General features: G+C 37.7%; 1 protein-coding gene across 1 annotated transcript in view; it reads left to right on the top strand.

Moving 5' to 3' along the window:
* Positions 1 to 16,738, top strand: part of Nup154 (nuclear pore complex protein Nup154) — a gene marked incomplete at its 5' end in the record, with an annotated part of 133,831 nt that overhangs the window by 18,255 nt on the left and 98,838 nt on the right. Inside the window, 3 exon segments of the mRNA XM_081764995.1 lie at positions 2,895 to 3,166; positions 6,046 to 6,589; positions 13,891 to 14,064. Of these exon segments, the coding sequence (XP_081621121.1) occupies positions 2,895 to 3,166; positions 6,046 to 6,589; positions 13,891 to 14,064 (990 nt within the window).

Raw genomic sequence — 16,738 nt, 5'->3', positions numbered from 1 at the left:
TCTTGTGCTGGAATCATGGCTATAGCTGCCATGATGTCATTCACACCTTTAAATTCAGTACCTTTCAGGTACATCTTAAGTTTTGGAGAAAGATGATGATCTGTTCCAGATCTGGAGAACAGGGAAGATGGACAATGATATCAAACTTCAATTCGCACAATTTGTGCATTGTGATGGCTGCTTTCTAGCAAGGAGGATTGTCTTGGCAAGAAGGCGATGCATTTGGACAATTTTCCTCGCATCTTTTTTAGCGTAATATAAAATAGCGTAATAGCTGCAAGTTCACATATCATTCAGCATTCTGTGTAGTGTCTTGATCGAGATATTTGTACAGGATTGGACCCTCACAATCTAAAAAATGACATCCATAAACCTGGAGATTTTTCTCTGCGACATTTCTTTAATCTTGGTAACCCATTATGGAGCTACTGCATAGACTGAGTTTTGGTCTCAGGATTATACACATGTAATTGATTTTCATCAACAGTAACAAGTTGTTTAATAAAGTTCGAAGCATTCACTGAGGAACGGCAGGGCACACTCTACACCGTCCCGTCTTGTTCGCTTCTTACCAGTTGTAAGGAGTTCGGGCACCCATTTAGCAGCTTTATTTTTCTTTATATATATATATATATATATATATATACACTGTATATCCAGTTCTTCATGCACGATGTAATGCGCACGCTCTACACTGATCCCTAGGATCTCTGCAATGTGTGACAGAGGATCATGTGCACACGCTCGACAGTTTCCATAATTACCACTGTTTGGATCTGCCACACTTCTCCTTATGTCTGGTGCCCTCTTCCCCCTCGCGAAGGACAGTCATTGGCCATTTCTGTACAAATTCATCAGAAATATTCTTCGCTCCCATATTTGTGAAGAAGCATTTGATGACTGTTCTCTTCTCACTTGGTATAAGTCACACTCAGCAAGCTCACTTCAGACCTACAACAAAAGAGAAGTATTTTTAATTTTTTGCGGAACACCCTTTAAAAGATGTGTACATAACATACCAAAAGGATTTTAAAATGTAAGTTATTTTAGTATGTTAGGCCGGACACTTTTCCACCCCTCCCCTTGTAGTTGAATACTTACGTATACGAACTATGTATCTAGTGGATCTATGTGCTCCATCGACCATCTTTCTGTTCACAGAAGTGTATGCGTATCCATGTTTCCCTTGACATGTTACAGAGCATTTAAGGCGTTACCTTTCGAAAGGCTTCGTACATTTCTCCCAATCATTTTTTTTTTTTTTTTTTTTTCTCAGAGTGGGGCCCTTGTCAAAGTGATCTCTATATGTATCGTTCGTACATCCACAGCATACCACGCCACTAACTGTTCATTTTAATCACTGACATCACTCATGGCTTCACAACTGAACCCTAAGTGACCTCAATATAGGGATGCCAAACAGTGCTTTAAACCAGGGATACCAGACAATGCTATCTGTGACCATGAAAGCAGTGTCACCATACCATAACCAAAATTACACTGATATAGTTCTCCGTGAAACACAAATCTGAAGGTACAGGAAATTCTCCAACACCCTGTACTTTATTATTGTTAAGAAGTCGTACAGTTCTCTAGAGATCGGTTTGTATTATGTTACTATTCTAGATAAATTTATTTGCCAGTTTTAATATAAAAACGTTTATAAATTTAATGAAAACATGTACGATATCTGGATTGGAAATGTCAGGTGGCGGTTGTAGCGCCGGAACGTTTTGTTGATAGTGTGTTAGGGCAAACTTCATACTACGTGAGAAATAATAGGTCAATGTTCAGTAAACTAAGTAGACGGTGATAGTATAAAATGGGCGACCTCTCATATCTTTAAAGAGGGCAAATTGTTGGCGCTTGGGTTTTGGTGCGAGTACGACAAACTTGGCAAATGTGTTGGGTGGATCGCAAGGTGACAGTGTCCAAGGTAATGAAGACCTACAAAACTAACGGCAGAAACACATCGACGAAGAGGAACAATGGTCAGAAGAAAACCCTCAGTGAAAGGTCTCACCTTAGCATTAAAGCGGATTGCCACTCAAAACCGTCGAGTGATTGTGCTGCAAGCCATGGAGGAACTAAAGCAGTAACTTCCAGAGCCTGTGTCGAAAATCACAGTCCACCGCGAGTTACATGACAGGTATATGGGAGGGTAGAGTTCCTCAGGCGAAACTGCTGATAAGCAACCATATCGCTTTAGCCCGACGCCAATGATACAGCGAACATGTAACATGGACGCTGATAACTGAAAATGTAATATGGTCGAATTAATTATTATTCACCTTATTTCAAGCCACGGGCCATGTTTATGTGTGGAAGCGATCAAAAAAGGTATGGGTCCGCAGTTTTCTGGTTTTCAGTGTTCGTGTGCTGATGCTTACTGCCCGTATGGCATTTAGGGGATCATGTGAGTCCTATTGTCCAGATGTTTCCGGCAAATAACGCCATTATTCCAGGAATGCAATGCGCCCATTACACAGCTGTGGCTTATTGTGTCATGGGATTGAGGAATATCGACATAAGTTGAACGCCTTCCATGACCCACCCAATCCCTGCATTTGAACGTAATTGAAGATCGGTGATCCGGTTTGAGACGCAGATCTACGTAGATTTCCGCCTTCATTCTCTCTCACAAAACTGAGTGTTGCAATACATGAAGAATGATGTAATATTCCACTTGATACCATGCTTGACATCCATGACTTCATTCCACATCGCATCAGAATTCCTCTGAGGACGAAAGATGATCCAATATCTTATAAATCGGTTAAATTACACTTTTCTCAGTTGTTCATATTATTTTGATAATAATTTGTTTAAATATATATATTTTTCCTTCCTGTTGTCTTTGCTTGTTGAAGTTAATCATGACTATACTTTTGCAGGCCCAAGTTGGTTGGTTCGGTAAACGATGGAAAAAATACAATCATTCAACAGGAATGTTGTCATATTTGATTCCACCCTTTTTGAGTGTAACATTTTATGAAGAAGATCCTATCGTTCAGATTGAAATTGATAATAGTAGAAACATTCTCTACACTCGGTCAGAGAAAGGAACTTTAGAAGTGTATTATTTAGGAGAGAATGGAACAGCTACTAGTAGAGTTGCCAGTCTTAGTCAAGCTGCAATAGTACAAAATGCTGTCTGTATAGTGAAGTAAGTATTCTTTTATATATATATATACATAGTATATCAAAAGTCCAAACGAAAAAATGAAAAGAAAGGAGTGGTGGTTGAAATAGTTAGTTTTCAATCTAAACTGGTGGATTTTTCAATCGCACCAGCTGTTGGGGTCCACAATGGTAAGGCGCTCTATCTCAAATGGGAAAGCAACATTGCCAGTTCAGCAGGCTGTTTACTTGGGTCCTCACTATACCAAGAATACAGCATTTTTCGGAAACACATTTGAAGTGTTCTAGGTTCCCTCACACAACAATGAGCACATTCCTCTGTCATTTTTGCGTCTTGTACGTTCCATTCGAACAGCCTGCTGAACTGGAAACGCCGCTCTTTCATCTAACCAGTGTGAAACCTAAACCACGGATGCGATTGGGAAAATTCCAGTTTGAGTTTAAAAAAACATCTGTTTCCAATTATTCTACTCTCTTTCCAATTTTTCGTATATTTATTTGCAACGGAGTTAACCTAGGGATCCCAGACTTTTGATACACCCCATATATATATATATTCTAGTGTTCTGCAGAAAAGGCAGGTTGTAATCCATTTACCTAGTATAGCTAAGTAGGACCACTAGGTCAGTAGAGCAGGGGTAACCACTTCTTTTCTCCTGTATTTCAAGAATGTATTGAAAATTTAAAATCGGGAAAAGTGAGTGTTTATGATTTTAGCATACAGATATTCACATACACACGCTAATTGATATTTGTTCGATATTCTATATAGTCGGACTTCTTGTAGCGTCAATAAACCAGTCTTCAGTTTGTTTTCTTTATCATATGTGTTTGACATATCCGACACATGAAGAAAAGTTTGAAGGATTTGAATTTAAGTAATAGTGGAATAATGGAATCATTAATTAAATTTTCAACTTCCCGGGATGCTTCTGTTTTTGATGTTTTGCTGAGCCTCCATTATTCACAAATCTATACATGTATTGTCTTTTTATTCAAAATCTTGCCATGTTATCACGTGTGTTTTGGGTGGTTTAAATTAGAACTGAAAGCAGGGAAATACTACCATGGACAAAGAATCATGCAAAAGAATTTTTATTTTGGCTTACATCGCATTCTCCGTTCGGGAAGCACTTTGACTTCAGATATTCTATTAGAAAAACTTCTTATGGTTTCAGTTTCAAAATTAAAGCTATGAAGGGTCATTTTGAATGTGGTTTAAAAAGGGAGTAAAAGTTGGTTGTTTATAGATTTTTCTTTCTTTGTTGTTGTGTTAACGTTTGAAATAAAATACTTGCACATGTAATACGCGTTTTAAACGTCGTCTTCTAATTTTAATTACTTTTATAAATACAATATATATAAAGTGTCTTCGGAAACACCAAAAAGCTTCTGGAAATGAATCCTCACAAAAATATGAAAAAAAAAAAAAAAAAAAAACAAACCAACATGGGTACACAATTGTATAATTTCGGAGTTAAGGCCCGTCGAAAATTGATCGGAACGATATTTAAAAAGGTCATAACTCGAAATATGAAATGAAATCTTTCAGTTTTACTACATCACACAGTTATGCCGGTAGGCTAAAGGAGACTACGATGATGAGAATGAATGAAATGGTGGAATGAAGAAAGTAGGAGAAAACCGGTGACCCTCAAGAAAACCCAAGCAATATCGGATGAAGGTCGAGTAAAAGAATAATTGTAGTTATTTTGTGCCTAGATTTCATTAATATGCCAGTGGATACGGAATGTATGTTAGCTTTTAGTTTTTGATCTATCATTTTTCGTTTCTAGAAGATCCCAAAAATCTCTTATGCTTCGAGGCTAACCATGGTTCACATCCATTGGCACATTAATTGAATCTTGGCTCGAAGTGAGCACTGTGTCTTTTATCCGATCTTTATCTGATATTTCATTCTGGAGTTGTGAACTTCTGTTTTATCATTTTGACCAATTTTCGGCGGGCTCTATCTCCGAGAAGAAGCTTTAGTGCAACCATATTCATATTTTTGTGTCAAGATTCATTTCCCAAAGTTGTTTGGTGTATTCCAGATAACTTGCTCTTAACTTCTAATACGTTATATTAACTGAAATTTTGGTTTGTGCGTAAGTTGTAAACGATAATTCTGTGGAACAAAAGTAGCTATTACATTTTTAATACACTTGTTGCTAACTCTATTAATCTTTTTACTGAAACATTTCTGTCGTTGCATTACTCTAATAGCTGTGTGAACGATTTGTTGGAACTGCAAAATATACTGAATCCACCGATTTTCTTTTCTGTCGAAAATAACGAATTTTCTTGAATTCTTGAAAAGAAATTCATGATACGTGGAAGAAAGTAATTAATTGCTTTCTATGTATTATAGTGGGAAAAGAAAGATGGAACATCTTGATATTTTTTCCAGATTGATGTGTTAAAAAAATTCTCAGAAAAGCCGTAAAAAATTTTCCTCAAAATAGCCATTTTTTCTGAGATCTTGCGTCTCTACTTAGAAATAATTAATTCTTAAGGGTACTTTTCTGAACTTGCGACGACAAAAGAAAATAATCAATATACCACTTACGGCGAGTCTCGTGGTAAAGTATTGACGAGGTGCATGTAATTATTTAGTTTAAAAATAGTTTTGTAAAATCAGAAAATCATGTAGAATGAATAAATATGATTTTATAACATCTTTGTAATTCACGTTAATCGTCATCATCATCATCATCATCATCATCATCATCAAGATCATTGTAGTGCTGGCAGAATATTTTTACATATGAGACATTTAGATGGATTCAGTGTTTTGCAGACTTCATCTTAATGTAAGAATTAATTTTCTATTTCCTATATCGCTATATTTTCTAATGAAATTTTCAAATTTTAAATTGAGATTTTTTTTTTCGATATTTGTAGGACGATAGACACTCAGAATTTCAAGCCCATTGTAAGCATATCTGCTATAGATGCCAAGGAATCGTATCATCTTAATTTAGTAGCCGTTGCGGAATCTGGAGTTCGAATGTATTTTACCACGACGAACTGTGTTAATCCAACCAAACAACCATATACTTTATTATTGTGTCATGTAAGACTGCCACCCGGTTTCGCGGCAAATGCACCTGCCTACAGACCAAGCAATGTACATCTAGCACATTATAGGAAAGGAAATTTAATTCTGGTTACGTCACCTGGCGGAAACAATGATATACTTTGGTGTCTTAGTAGTGATCCATATCCTTTTCTCCCATATATTGCTGAGGTACAAACTGTTTTACAATTGGATGGATTCTGTTGGGCGATGGCCGAAGAACCTCCTGAAGAGAAAAGTATTTTTACTGACAAGAATATTCCGCAGCTTCAAAAAGCTGCTGCCCAGCATCCACCATCGTTGGAAGTTCCTTTAGTTGTTTCACAACATATGGTCTCACCAAGGAGATATGTGGTACTTACAGCTCAGGTATGCACTATGTCTTGTTTTACATATTGGATGTAAAATATTTATCTATTATGTTATATAATTCATGACGTTGGAGCATCACAACAGAACAAAGATAAATTAAGACCGAATACATGCAGACATGTGTATAAATAAACTGCAATAGATTATGATTATGTTATGGTAAGCAGGAAACGCACATTACGACCTGAATTGTCCTGAATATAGTACGATCCGTAAAGTTTCTGAAACCGTAAACAAATACAACCATCTAGATTAAAATATACTACACACTTTGAAAATAATATAAAGGATGTCCCAGGAGGAAATCGCGTCTCTATGGGAGGTGATAAAGGAGGTCATTCTAAGCAAAAGTAGTTTTATGATCATGTATCCTATTCTCAACGGTTTGAGAGTTATAGGTTGTTAATCATGTTTGACCTATGTAGAATAAAAGTATTAATTGCTTATCTTATCAGTATTATACAGAAGTGGGACATAGCGCATTTGAATGATGATGGAATGGTCTTTCCAGCAGTATGCAGCTCGTAGTAATGGTGTCTTTGGAAGGAAAGTTATTGAGGAAAATTTTATGGCATCCCACAAAAATTTTCCTTTTCATGATGATTTAAGGGAGTTGAATGGCAACACTGTCGCCGAAGATTTCCCTCAGTAACTTCCGTTCCAAAGACACCACTACCACATGCTGCACGCCATTGGAAAGACTATTCCGTCACCATTTAAATGCACTATGCCTCACGTCTCGATAAGAACAGCAGGATAAGCAATAAGTAGTTTCATTTAACATAAAGTTAAAAATAGGTAACAACCTAGTAGCTCTCAAACCATTGAGAATAAGACACATGGTTATAGATTTTTTTTTTTTTTTTTTTGCGTAGAATGACCTCCCCTACCACCTCCCAAGGGGACGTGATTTCTTTCCAGGACACACTGTAGAACTCGTTTTTTAAGATCTAATCCCAGTTTTTGTTCCACCACCTTCTTGGTGGTCATTACTCCTTATTCAATACTGTAGTGGTTTATTAAGATTGATTTGAGTACCCCATGAAAGCAGGGAAGCGTAGTGAAAATATATAAACAAATTCTACGTGTGGAGCAGATCGAACCATACATGACGCATCACCAATATCTATTTTCTATCTGCGTTGTTTGACAAGTCACGCAACGGTACAGTATGATCTCGAGAGTGATACAGGTAGAATCTTATCTGGCTTTTTTAATGTGTACAGAGCAAGGCTGTGGTTGTAATGCAAGTATATTGTAAACTTCTGCTAGGCAGGTAGGTAGAGCAAATAACGTGCTCGGGATCTTGATTATCTCCCACTACTGTTTTATTATAAAATGTTCTCTATGATACAAATATATTTTAAAAATGAGTTTGTCCAAAGACGAAATGGAGTCCTTTAAATTTGTGTTGGTGTATAAGGATATCCCGAGCTCAGTCACAGCCGAGGGGCAGGTGTGGGAGAGCCTCAGGGCTCAGTCGCAGCCAAGGGACAGGTATGGAAGATCCTCAGGGCCCAGTCGCAGCCAGGAGAGAGAGAGAGAGAAAAAAAATTCTCAAGGCCCAGTTGCAGTCGAGAGAAAAGGTAGGTGTCTCACACTGCCCAGTTATAACCAAGGGAGAGCGAGAGGAAGTCTCGAGGTTCAGTCACAGCCAGGAAAAGGGATTGGAGTGATCAATATATTGAGACTGATAGCTTCTCAGGTGTTACAGTACCTTTTTGTAGCCTGTCCTCATAAATCCTTGGGTTGTGATAAGTTCGTTCATTTCTGTATCATATGTTGTTGTTGTTGTTCGTCGTCTTTTTTGTTGTTGTTACTAACCATGTGGAACGTTGTTATATGCAGGGGATATTACAATAGAGTGTGTCCGTAAAGTCGCGCAACCCCAAGTTTGATTCAAAAATTTGGAATAAAAAAAATACCCACCTGGCAGCTGGCATAAAACTTCAGGTTATCAGTTATGTACAAATTCTCACTGCTTATCATTAATTAACCTCAAACACACCCGTTGCAATAATTTTACAACAGTGTTGGCAGGGACCGCGTTTCTCTTTAAAAAAAAAAAAAAAAAAAAAAACTTAGACTTGCATTAAATAGTCTTTTTACATGGCAACATTGCTTCAACTTTGTCACATTTTCGCACCAATGGACAAATATTGGTGCATACTACACATATACACATGGATTCACCCGCAGGAAATCTGTTTTCTGCAACTGAATATTGATTTTCTTCATTTTGTACATTTTGTTATTTTACACTTTCGGTACTTTCTTTCGTCACTACACAAAAACGTTACAGATTCCAACATTGGTCATGATCTCGAAAATATCTACATAGAACACGTTTACATTTGTTTCAAGTCTCATGTTTTTACCGGTCTTGATTCAAAAGATATACGCAATCGAACTTTGGATTGCGCGACTTTACGGACACACTGTATTTACAAGACTTTTTATTGGAAAAAAAAAAAAAAAACTATATTTGTGCCAATACAATATTTAAACACTTCAGCTCACCTATTCAGAGTTATAATTTTGGTAAATTTCGTAACCTGCTAATTAAAGGAGAGTAATTAGAAAGCTGGGTTAGGAATTGAAGATAATGTGGGAGGAAATTAACAGCAGAACTCCTACGTTGTGATTTTTTCTTTGGAATTTGTGCTTAAAAGCCATCATTTTGTCGCTTGCTTATTAGGAATATAGGAAGGCGTTTAGCAAAAGTGATTGTGCACGTTTTTAAGGAGATTTTTTTTTATTTATTAATTTCTGGTAACAAATACGTTATATGTAGATAAAGAGGATAAAGAGGTTGATTCATTCACATTGAAACGAAGTCAATGTGCAACTGTAGCGCGCATGCGTAAGCCAACGCTGTGCGATTACCACGAGGCAAGCAACAGTATCTCGTTAGTCAGCACTAGAGCAGTGTGATCGAGCGTAATCTGACGCTGCCGAAAGTGCACAGATTTTGGGAGGGGTTCATTGTGGCCCTTTCCAACGCAAGTTCATGGCGTCGAGGCAGGGGAGTCATTTCAGACTTCGCATGAGGGGGACAAGAGCACCACCGACACAAGACTTTCAGATTTTGTACTAGTAATTAGTAGATAATCGATTAAAGTATATATATTTCTTAAACTGTTGGGGGAGGGGGTCAGTTGCCTCCTCGTGCCCCCCTAAATGATGCCCCTGTGTCACGGATCCTAGAAATGTGTGAAGTGCGTAATTTTCGTGTAGGTCGTGCCACTCTGTTAATCATATATGGAAATATGCGGCGCAGTGTCTTGGGCCCACTACACCGACGTGAGGAGCTGGAAACAGGTCTCACGTGAAGAGGGCCGTTCCGCTGTTGGGTGTGGTTTTGCGTATGCGACCTCCGAGTGGTATATATAGGATTAGAACAAAGGAGTCTTAGCATGCTTATATGGAAAACAAAATAGGAGGAGCTTAAATGATAGTTATAAACAAAACTGAAAACTTATTGAACTAAAATTAAACACGTAGCTTTCTAGTCGGAACATCCTGTGCTCGAAGTATAAAGAAAAGGGGAAAAAAAAATCATTAAAACTTCGTAATGAATACATCGTCATAAATTATAAAATACTCACAAGTGCCGCTTACTACTTTCGGTAATTTTTAAGCTACTACTATCAACAGAGTAATAGTGAAGGATGAGTATTTAAGTTTGACTAACAATACTTAACCTGCAAGTTAAAATAGTACATCTTTTGTGAATACTACTTTCTTTTCTTCCAAATATGTGATTGCTTATTTCTCATTTGCTACCTGCAGCGACAGATAAGCTTACTTACGCAGAGTGAAAAAGGCTAAAATCAATGCAGCTATTTGCTGGACGAACATTTTGGAGCTGCTGTGAAATCAAATATTTTTCATAAGATATGGTTATATTCATAAAATAAACCTTTATGTGCTAATATATAACTGTTTACATACTATTCATAAAACCATTTTAACATTCCATTCTTTCTTCATTTCTTTATTGTTGTACGAATGTAAAGTGGTGGTAGTTATTTTGTAAGATTTTTATATTATAATTTGTTTTGTGCTGTAGTAAAGAAGGTTGTTTAAAGTTCGTGGTAACAAATTTGGTCGCTTGGTGGCACCACGCGTGAATACCCCGACAAGTAATGGTGGACAGTTCGAAAGTGCTGTGTGTTGACGCACAGGGAGGATGGCTGTTGTGTATGTGGGTCATCATATGGTTCTGAAAATTGCATTTTGAACAGTGTATGACATAAGATTTCCGTGTGTAAAAGGAAGGGATCAACTCTATGTTGAATGGCACCAAAACTGGCACCTCGGTTGTTACTGGGACCTCCAATATTGGGTATCATAGATATTGGAGGCTCGGGCTTATCTCCGATATGTGGACAAACATGCGTTCCTTAGTGCGACATGAGAAGCCACAATCTCAAAGAACAGTAACAAGGGCAATACAACGTATTGCCGCGATTAAAATCGATAATTGTGCAAGATGTACATCCTCGATTTCATATGCTGTCTCTCACTTACTAGAAAGAAAGGTGAACAACCGAAAATTGTACGAACGCATCTTGCACAACAGGAGAAAGTTTGCAGTGATCGAAAAAAAAAAAAAAAAAAAAAAAATCGTCCTCGTGATTCCAGAGGTCATTCTACCTGGATACGTGAATACGCGGAAAGTTTACACATGTTTTTAAGATTATTAGTGGTTACTACTGTAATAGCAAACTTACGCTACACAGAGCGGACAGAAAGGCTAAAATTAATACAGCTTATTACCAGACGAATATTTTGGAGCCACTATACTGTGATAATATTCCATCTCTATGTGACAGCGACACATCTCGCGTTGTTATTCACCAGGACAAGGCGTCCAGCCATACGTCACTCATATATGGAACGGATGCCATGTGTAACGAAAATTCATGCACTCCCTTTTTACGAATATACCTGTGCAATTTCCTGATGGGTTTTCTTCGGTTCCCCTGGTTGATACGAGCATTTGGCCGTCGACAGTCACGCACGGTCTATTGTCTTTAAAAAGTAGGAATGGAACAGACTTGATCATGCTGTACTTGAACGTAGTCTTCTTGAAACTGAGATGCGGGACGATGTTTAATGGACAAGCCTTGCAACCGCTGGTGGCATCGCGGTATTTCTTAATCTTGTAAGGATACCAAACCATGAACTTAAACGGCATTTAGTAGAGGTCTTGAAAGACCTGATGTGGATTTGTTTTCCTTCTTTGAAACTCGAATTGCTTTCCTTTGTTTTAGTGTTAATATTTCATTTTATTATTTCAAATAGTATGTCATTGAATTTACGTATTATTCGTAAACTCTTGATTGGGTATCTCCTTTTGCAAAGTAATGTTCGTAGTCGGTAAGTATTTGTTCATAGTAATAGATGAATTCACGATGATACGTCGCAGTTGTTTGTCACGGTGAGCCATGTCGCCCAATAGATGGAATGCTTTTCGCTCTTTTTTTTTTTTCTCCTATATTGGGGAGTCATTTAAACACAAAAAGTTGTGTCAATTTTTGATTCACTTGTTTTTGTTTACACCTGTCATGTAAGTCCTTTATTTCGATATACGTATCTTTGTATTATGACATGTCAAAAAAAAAAAAAAAAAAAAAAAAAAAAAAAAAAAAAAAAAACCTTGAATAAGTATGAGACGTAAAAGAGATAGTCACGATTTTCAGGTAAAACATCTACACAGGGCGAGTCAAAATTATGTGAACACTATTTGAGAGGAAGCATTTAGTCAGAGTCTTCGTTATACAGAGTCTCAACCTGCCCACCAGCACGATTAATGCATATAAACCAACGTTCAGCAGTACAATTTATTGCCCGAACACACATTTCGGGGGAAATGTTGGATATCACACTTTTTATTCTGTCCTTGAGTTCTTTGATGAATCTCACTTCTGTAATATCCACGCGCTCCTTTATTATACCCCATAACCAGAAGTCACAGGATGGGAGATCAGGAGATGGGGAGGCCATGCCAACGGTCCGCTGCGACCAATCCAACTATTTGGGAATTTTTGATCAAGATAAGCGCGAACTCACGGGCAAATTGAGGCGGTGCACCATCATGTTGAAAGTAACCTCGGCTAAGTTGTAGGGACATGTTATCAATGGCAAACTCTTGCAGCATTTGCAAGTAGTGATATGCAGTCACTGTTGGGATTGTAAAGAAAAATGAGACAATTACGCCAGTAATGGTCACAGCAGACTACACATTTATCTTCGAGGATGCATGTTCATGCTCATGAACGGTACGTGGATTTTCAGTACTCCAGAAAATTGTGTTACGACGAGTAACATGACCATTGATATGAAAGGTAGCTTCATCACTGAAAATCATTTGACTAACAATGCCCGGCTTCATGCGTTACATTTCAGTCAGAATTCCATAGCATTCTACTCGTACCTGTTTCTGCTGAGCATTAAAAGTTTGGACAATTTGTAGGTGATATAATCGTATACTAAGGTCCTTGGATCAAATTTGGGTTCACTGTCCTCTGTGGAATCCCTGTTCCCAGACTGGAACGTCTTGTCGATTATGTTGTACTCCGTGTTATGACCTTCTGCACTGCAGCAATGTTTAATTCACTTCTGCCACTTCTAGGTCGCCCCACATTTCTGCGATAATTGTCTGCTATTGCTCCAGTTGCTACAAACTTTCGATGCACTTCTGTTGCCGACTGCACAACTTCCGTTAAGCTTGCCATCACTTTTCTGTGCTCCAGTGTAAGTCTGTCAGCCATGGGTCAGCCTGTAATAGAAAACAAAACAAACTTCAGATTGCTAACATAATTTTGACTCACCCTGTAGTTGGAATTATACATATTAGTTTTTCTCTTTTTGTCTTCTATACGATTTTTAAAGACCTATTTTTGCATTAAATCTATTCCACTTCTGAAAGTGCGGACGTAGATGAATGTCTCTCTCTCTCTCTCTCTCTCTCTCTCTCTCTCTCTCTCTCCTGTGGCTTTTGGTTGGTATATGTGTATTCGGTGTGGGAGATCCAGGTTCGATTCTCCGTGGGAATTCCTGTGGTTCGGATCCCACGTTAAGTTCAAATTCCGCGACCAGCATTTTTTTTTTTTTATTTATTTAAATGCAGAGTTCCTTTTTAGACATACTGGCAGTTGCTAAAAGTTCTTTTCATTATTTATACCTTTCCAGCTAGAACTTTTATGTGGATCTAGCAGCTTTACAATATGTCTCTTAATAGGTGTAGCTATTAGTAAAATAAATTTATCTGTTTAATTTTTTTTTTTCAGGGCTCCCAAATTATTACAATACTGAGACCGGTAGACTTGCTGAGACAACTTCTAGTTGAAAACAGAGGACCAGATTCTGACGTTGTGAAAAATTATTTCGAGAATCAAAAGGAGGAGCAAGCTTGTGCTACTAGCCTTGCCCTAGCTTGCATAGAACAATATCATAATATTCAGGTAAATACACCACTGAAGAGAAGAAGGTAGCCGAGACTTATGAAAGTGAAATATGATGGAATCAAAAGACTTAATTGTAGTAGATAATATACCACTTTGATATGTGTTAAGCTGTTAGATTAACAAGAAGTCTTGAAGATATTTTTCCTTCTATGAGCACTTGTCGCTTTACCACCACATTAGCACTAGTCTTCATGAATCTAATGCACAGTTAACGTCTCCCTAAACACTTTCGCGTCATTGTTTTCCTCCTTCCTGTGGTTTTCCGTTTACGTTCACAAAAAATTATTTGACTGTGTCATCACATTTTGGGATGTTCACTTAGTTTGAGATGTTCAGTTAGTATTCAGTTAGTAGGATCTGCAACCGATCATTCATCAAGTGTAGCGCGTCTGTCCTGCCCATTTTGTGTAATATAGTATAATCTTTTCTAAAGTTATTTTCAACTCTAAGGCTTTAGATAAGATTCAGCTTTATATTTGTGTTTCTGTAAGATTAGTTGTTAATAAGAATGTGAAAGAAGGAAGAAGAAACAAATTTTCACACTACAATAGCGAATGAAACCGACAACAGTTGACATTAACTCTGACTAGAGTTTCGTTCATAAATCTTTTCATAGAAAAAAGAAAATAGAAAAAGAAAAGAGAAATGTCAAAATAAAATTTAAATATTTCGAACTTGATATTTTTAGATATACAGAGCCATATCAATGTAACTGGAATTGGATACACGTCAAATGTCTGAGTTGACAACGGTCAGGTGGCATCCACAGCGCCGGACTGTTGGTGGTAATGTTTGTGAGGAGCGGTAGAACGGCATTGTGAAGTGAACTGAGCAGACGGTCGTAGTTTAAAATGAACGATGTCTCTGATTTCAAAATTGCTGGCTCACGGTCATATGGTGCGAGCGCGACGAAAGTGGCAGGTGTTTTGGGTGTGTCATAAGGGTCAGTGTCTAAGGGGGATGACGGCGTACAAAACTCACGAAGAAACTACGTTTAAAACATATTGTCCTTAGAACCGTCGCTCGACCGCGGTGCAAGTTACGGAGGAACTTAAGCAACATCCTCATCAGCCCCTCGACAATTACATTCTACCGCAAGTTATATGACATAGACATACAGGTCGGATTGCAAGGGCGAAACCGTTAATAAAGGACCAAAACGCTTTAGCACGACGCCAGTAGTGTCGCGAACATGCAGCATGGACCGCTGATGACGAACCGTGTGATATGGTCGGACGAGTCGTTGCTCAGCTTATTTTAAATCATGGGCCGTGTTTGTGTGTGGGAAAACCCTCAAACAAGCGTATGATCCGCAGTGTCTCCACCCAACCGTAAAACATGGCAGCGACTTGCTGATGCTTAGGGCGTAATATCATAGTTTTAAATGGGTCTTGCGTTACACGCACTTACCAGTCGCATCACTGCCCGTGATTATGTCGCCATTTTATGAAACCATGGATATCCTGTGATCCAGATGTTGTTTCTGCTCAATGATGGCATATTCGAGAATGATAATGCGACTGTTCACATGCAGGAGCTGTTTCGGCATGGTTTGAGGAACATCGAGATGAAGTTGGACACCTATTTGGCCCACCCAATCCCCGGATATGAACATCGTTGAAAATCTGTGATCTCTCTTATAGACAGGAACCCGGCGCAGATTTCTGTCTCCATCTTTTCACAAATCTGAATGATGCGCTACATGGGGAATGGTGTAATATTGCACTTGCTACCATTCACGATCTCTGCGACTCTTATCCACATAGCATCAGAGCTACCATTCACGAACTCTGTGACTCCATTTCACGTCGCATCAGAGCTGTTCTAAGGGCGAAAGGTGGTCCAATACTGTATTAATCTGGTAAATTGTACTTGTTTCCAGGGTTTCCATTAAATTAGTAAGGCTGTGTATTCATGAATCTAGTATGCATTTATATAGCTTTTATTTTTTTTCAGTGAATTATAATAATTTTGTTTTCCTTTTTGTCTTACGTGTTAAAAGATCTCGAAGCCGAATATTGCTATTTTATTTGTTTATAGGCCAGTCAATAAGGGATGATTTAGGGTCGAATAAGGAAAAAAAAGCTGGAACAAATCTTATTTTCTTTATATAAGTGTCCGTAACAACATATTAATTTTGCATCACTCTACCACCTCGGATTTGGCCATCATCATGGAAAAAATAGTTTTTTTTTGTATATATATATATATATGTGTGTGTGTGTGTAATATCTATATATATATATATATCTTCCATAGAAAGCATTTTAGAGCAAAACATATTATTACAAAAAAATAATCTACATTAAATTCTCTACAAGAAATGTTCTCTTCATTTTTTCTCTAGGATGCACCGTTTAGATGTTATAGGCGTGGCAAATTACGCATTTTTCTTTCAGCATCGCTTTGTAGTAGAACCTTAACGCAAATTTTCTAATACTTTTTGTTTTAGTGATTTTTCTTATATAAAATATAAATTAATGTATTTTTCATTCATTGCAGGTGTGACTAAGGATAAGTAATCAGGTCTATTAGACCATCTATGTTCAAGATGTCAGCTGAAAAATGTTTTATCTGTGAGAAACTTCTCGGTGATGGTGTTCCATGTATAGTAAAAGAACATTAGTAGACTGCAGTATTAAAGTGAAAGATGGAAACGACTGTCAACTTA

Source organism: Thermobia domestica, chromosome 7, assembly GCF_964235325.1.
Source record: "Thermobia domestica chromosome 7, izTheDome1.hap1.1, whole genome shotgun sequence".
Lineage (NCBI taxonomy): Eukaryota > Metazoa > Arthropoda > Insecta > Zygentoma > Lepismatidae > Thermobia > Thermobia domestica.
This window is presented reverse-complemented; position numbering and strand designations above follow the sequence as displayed.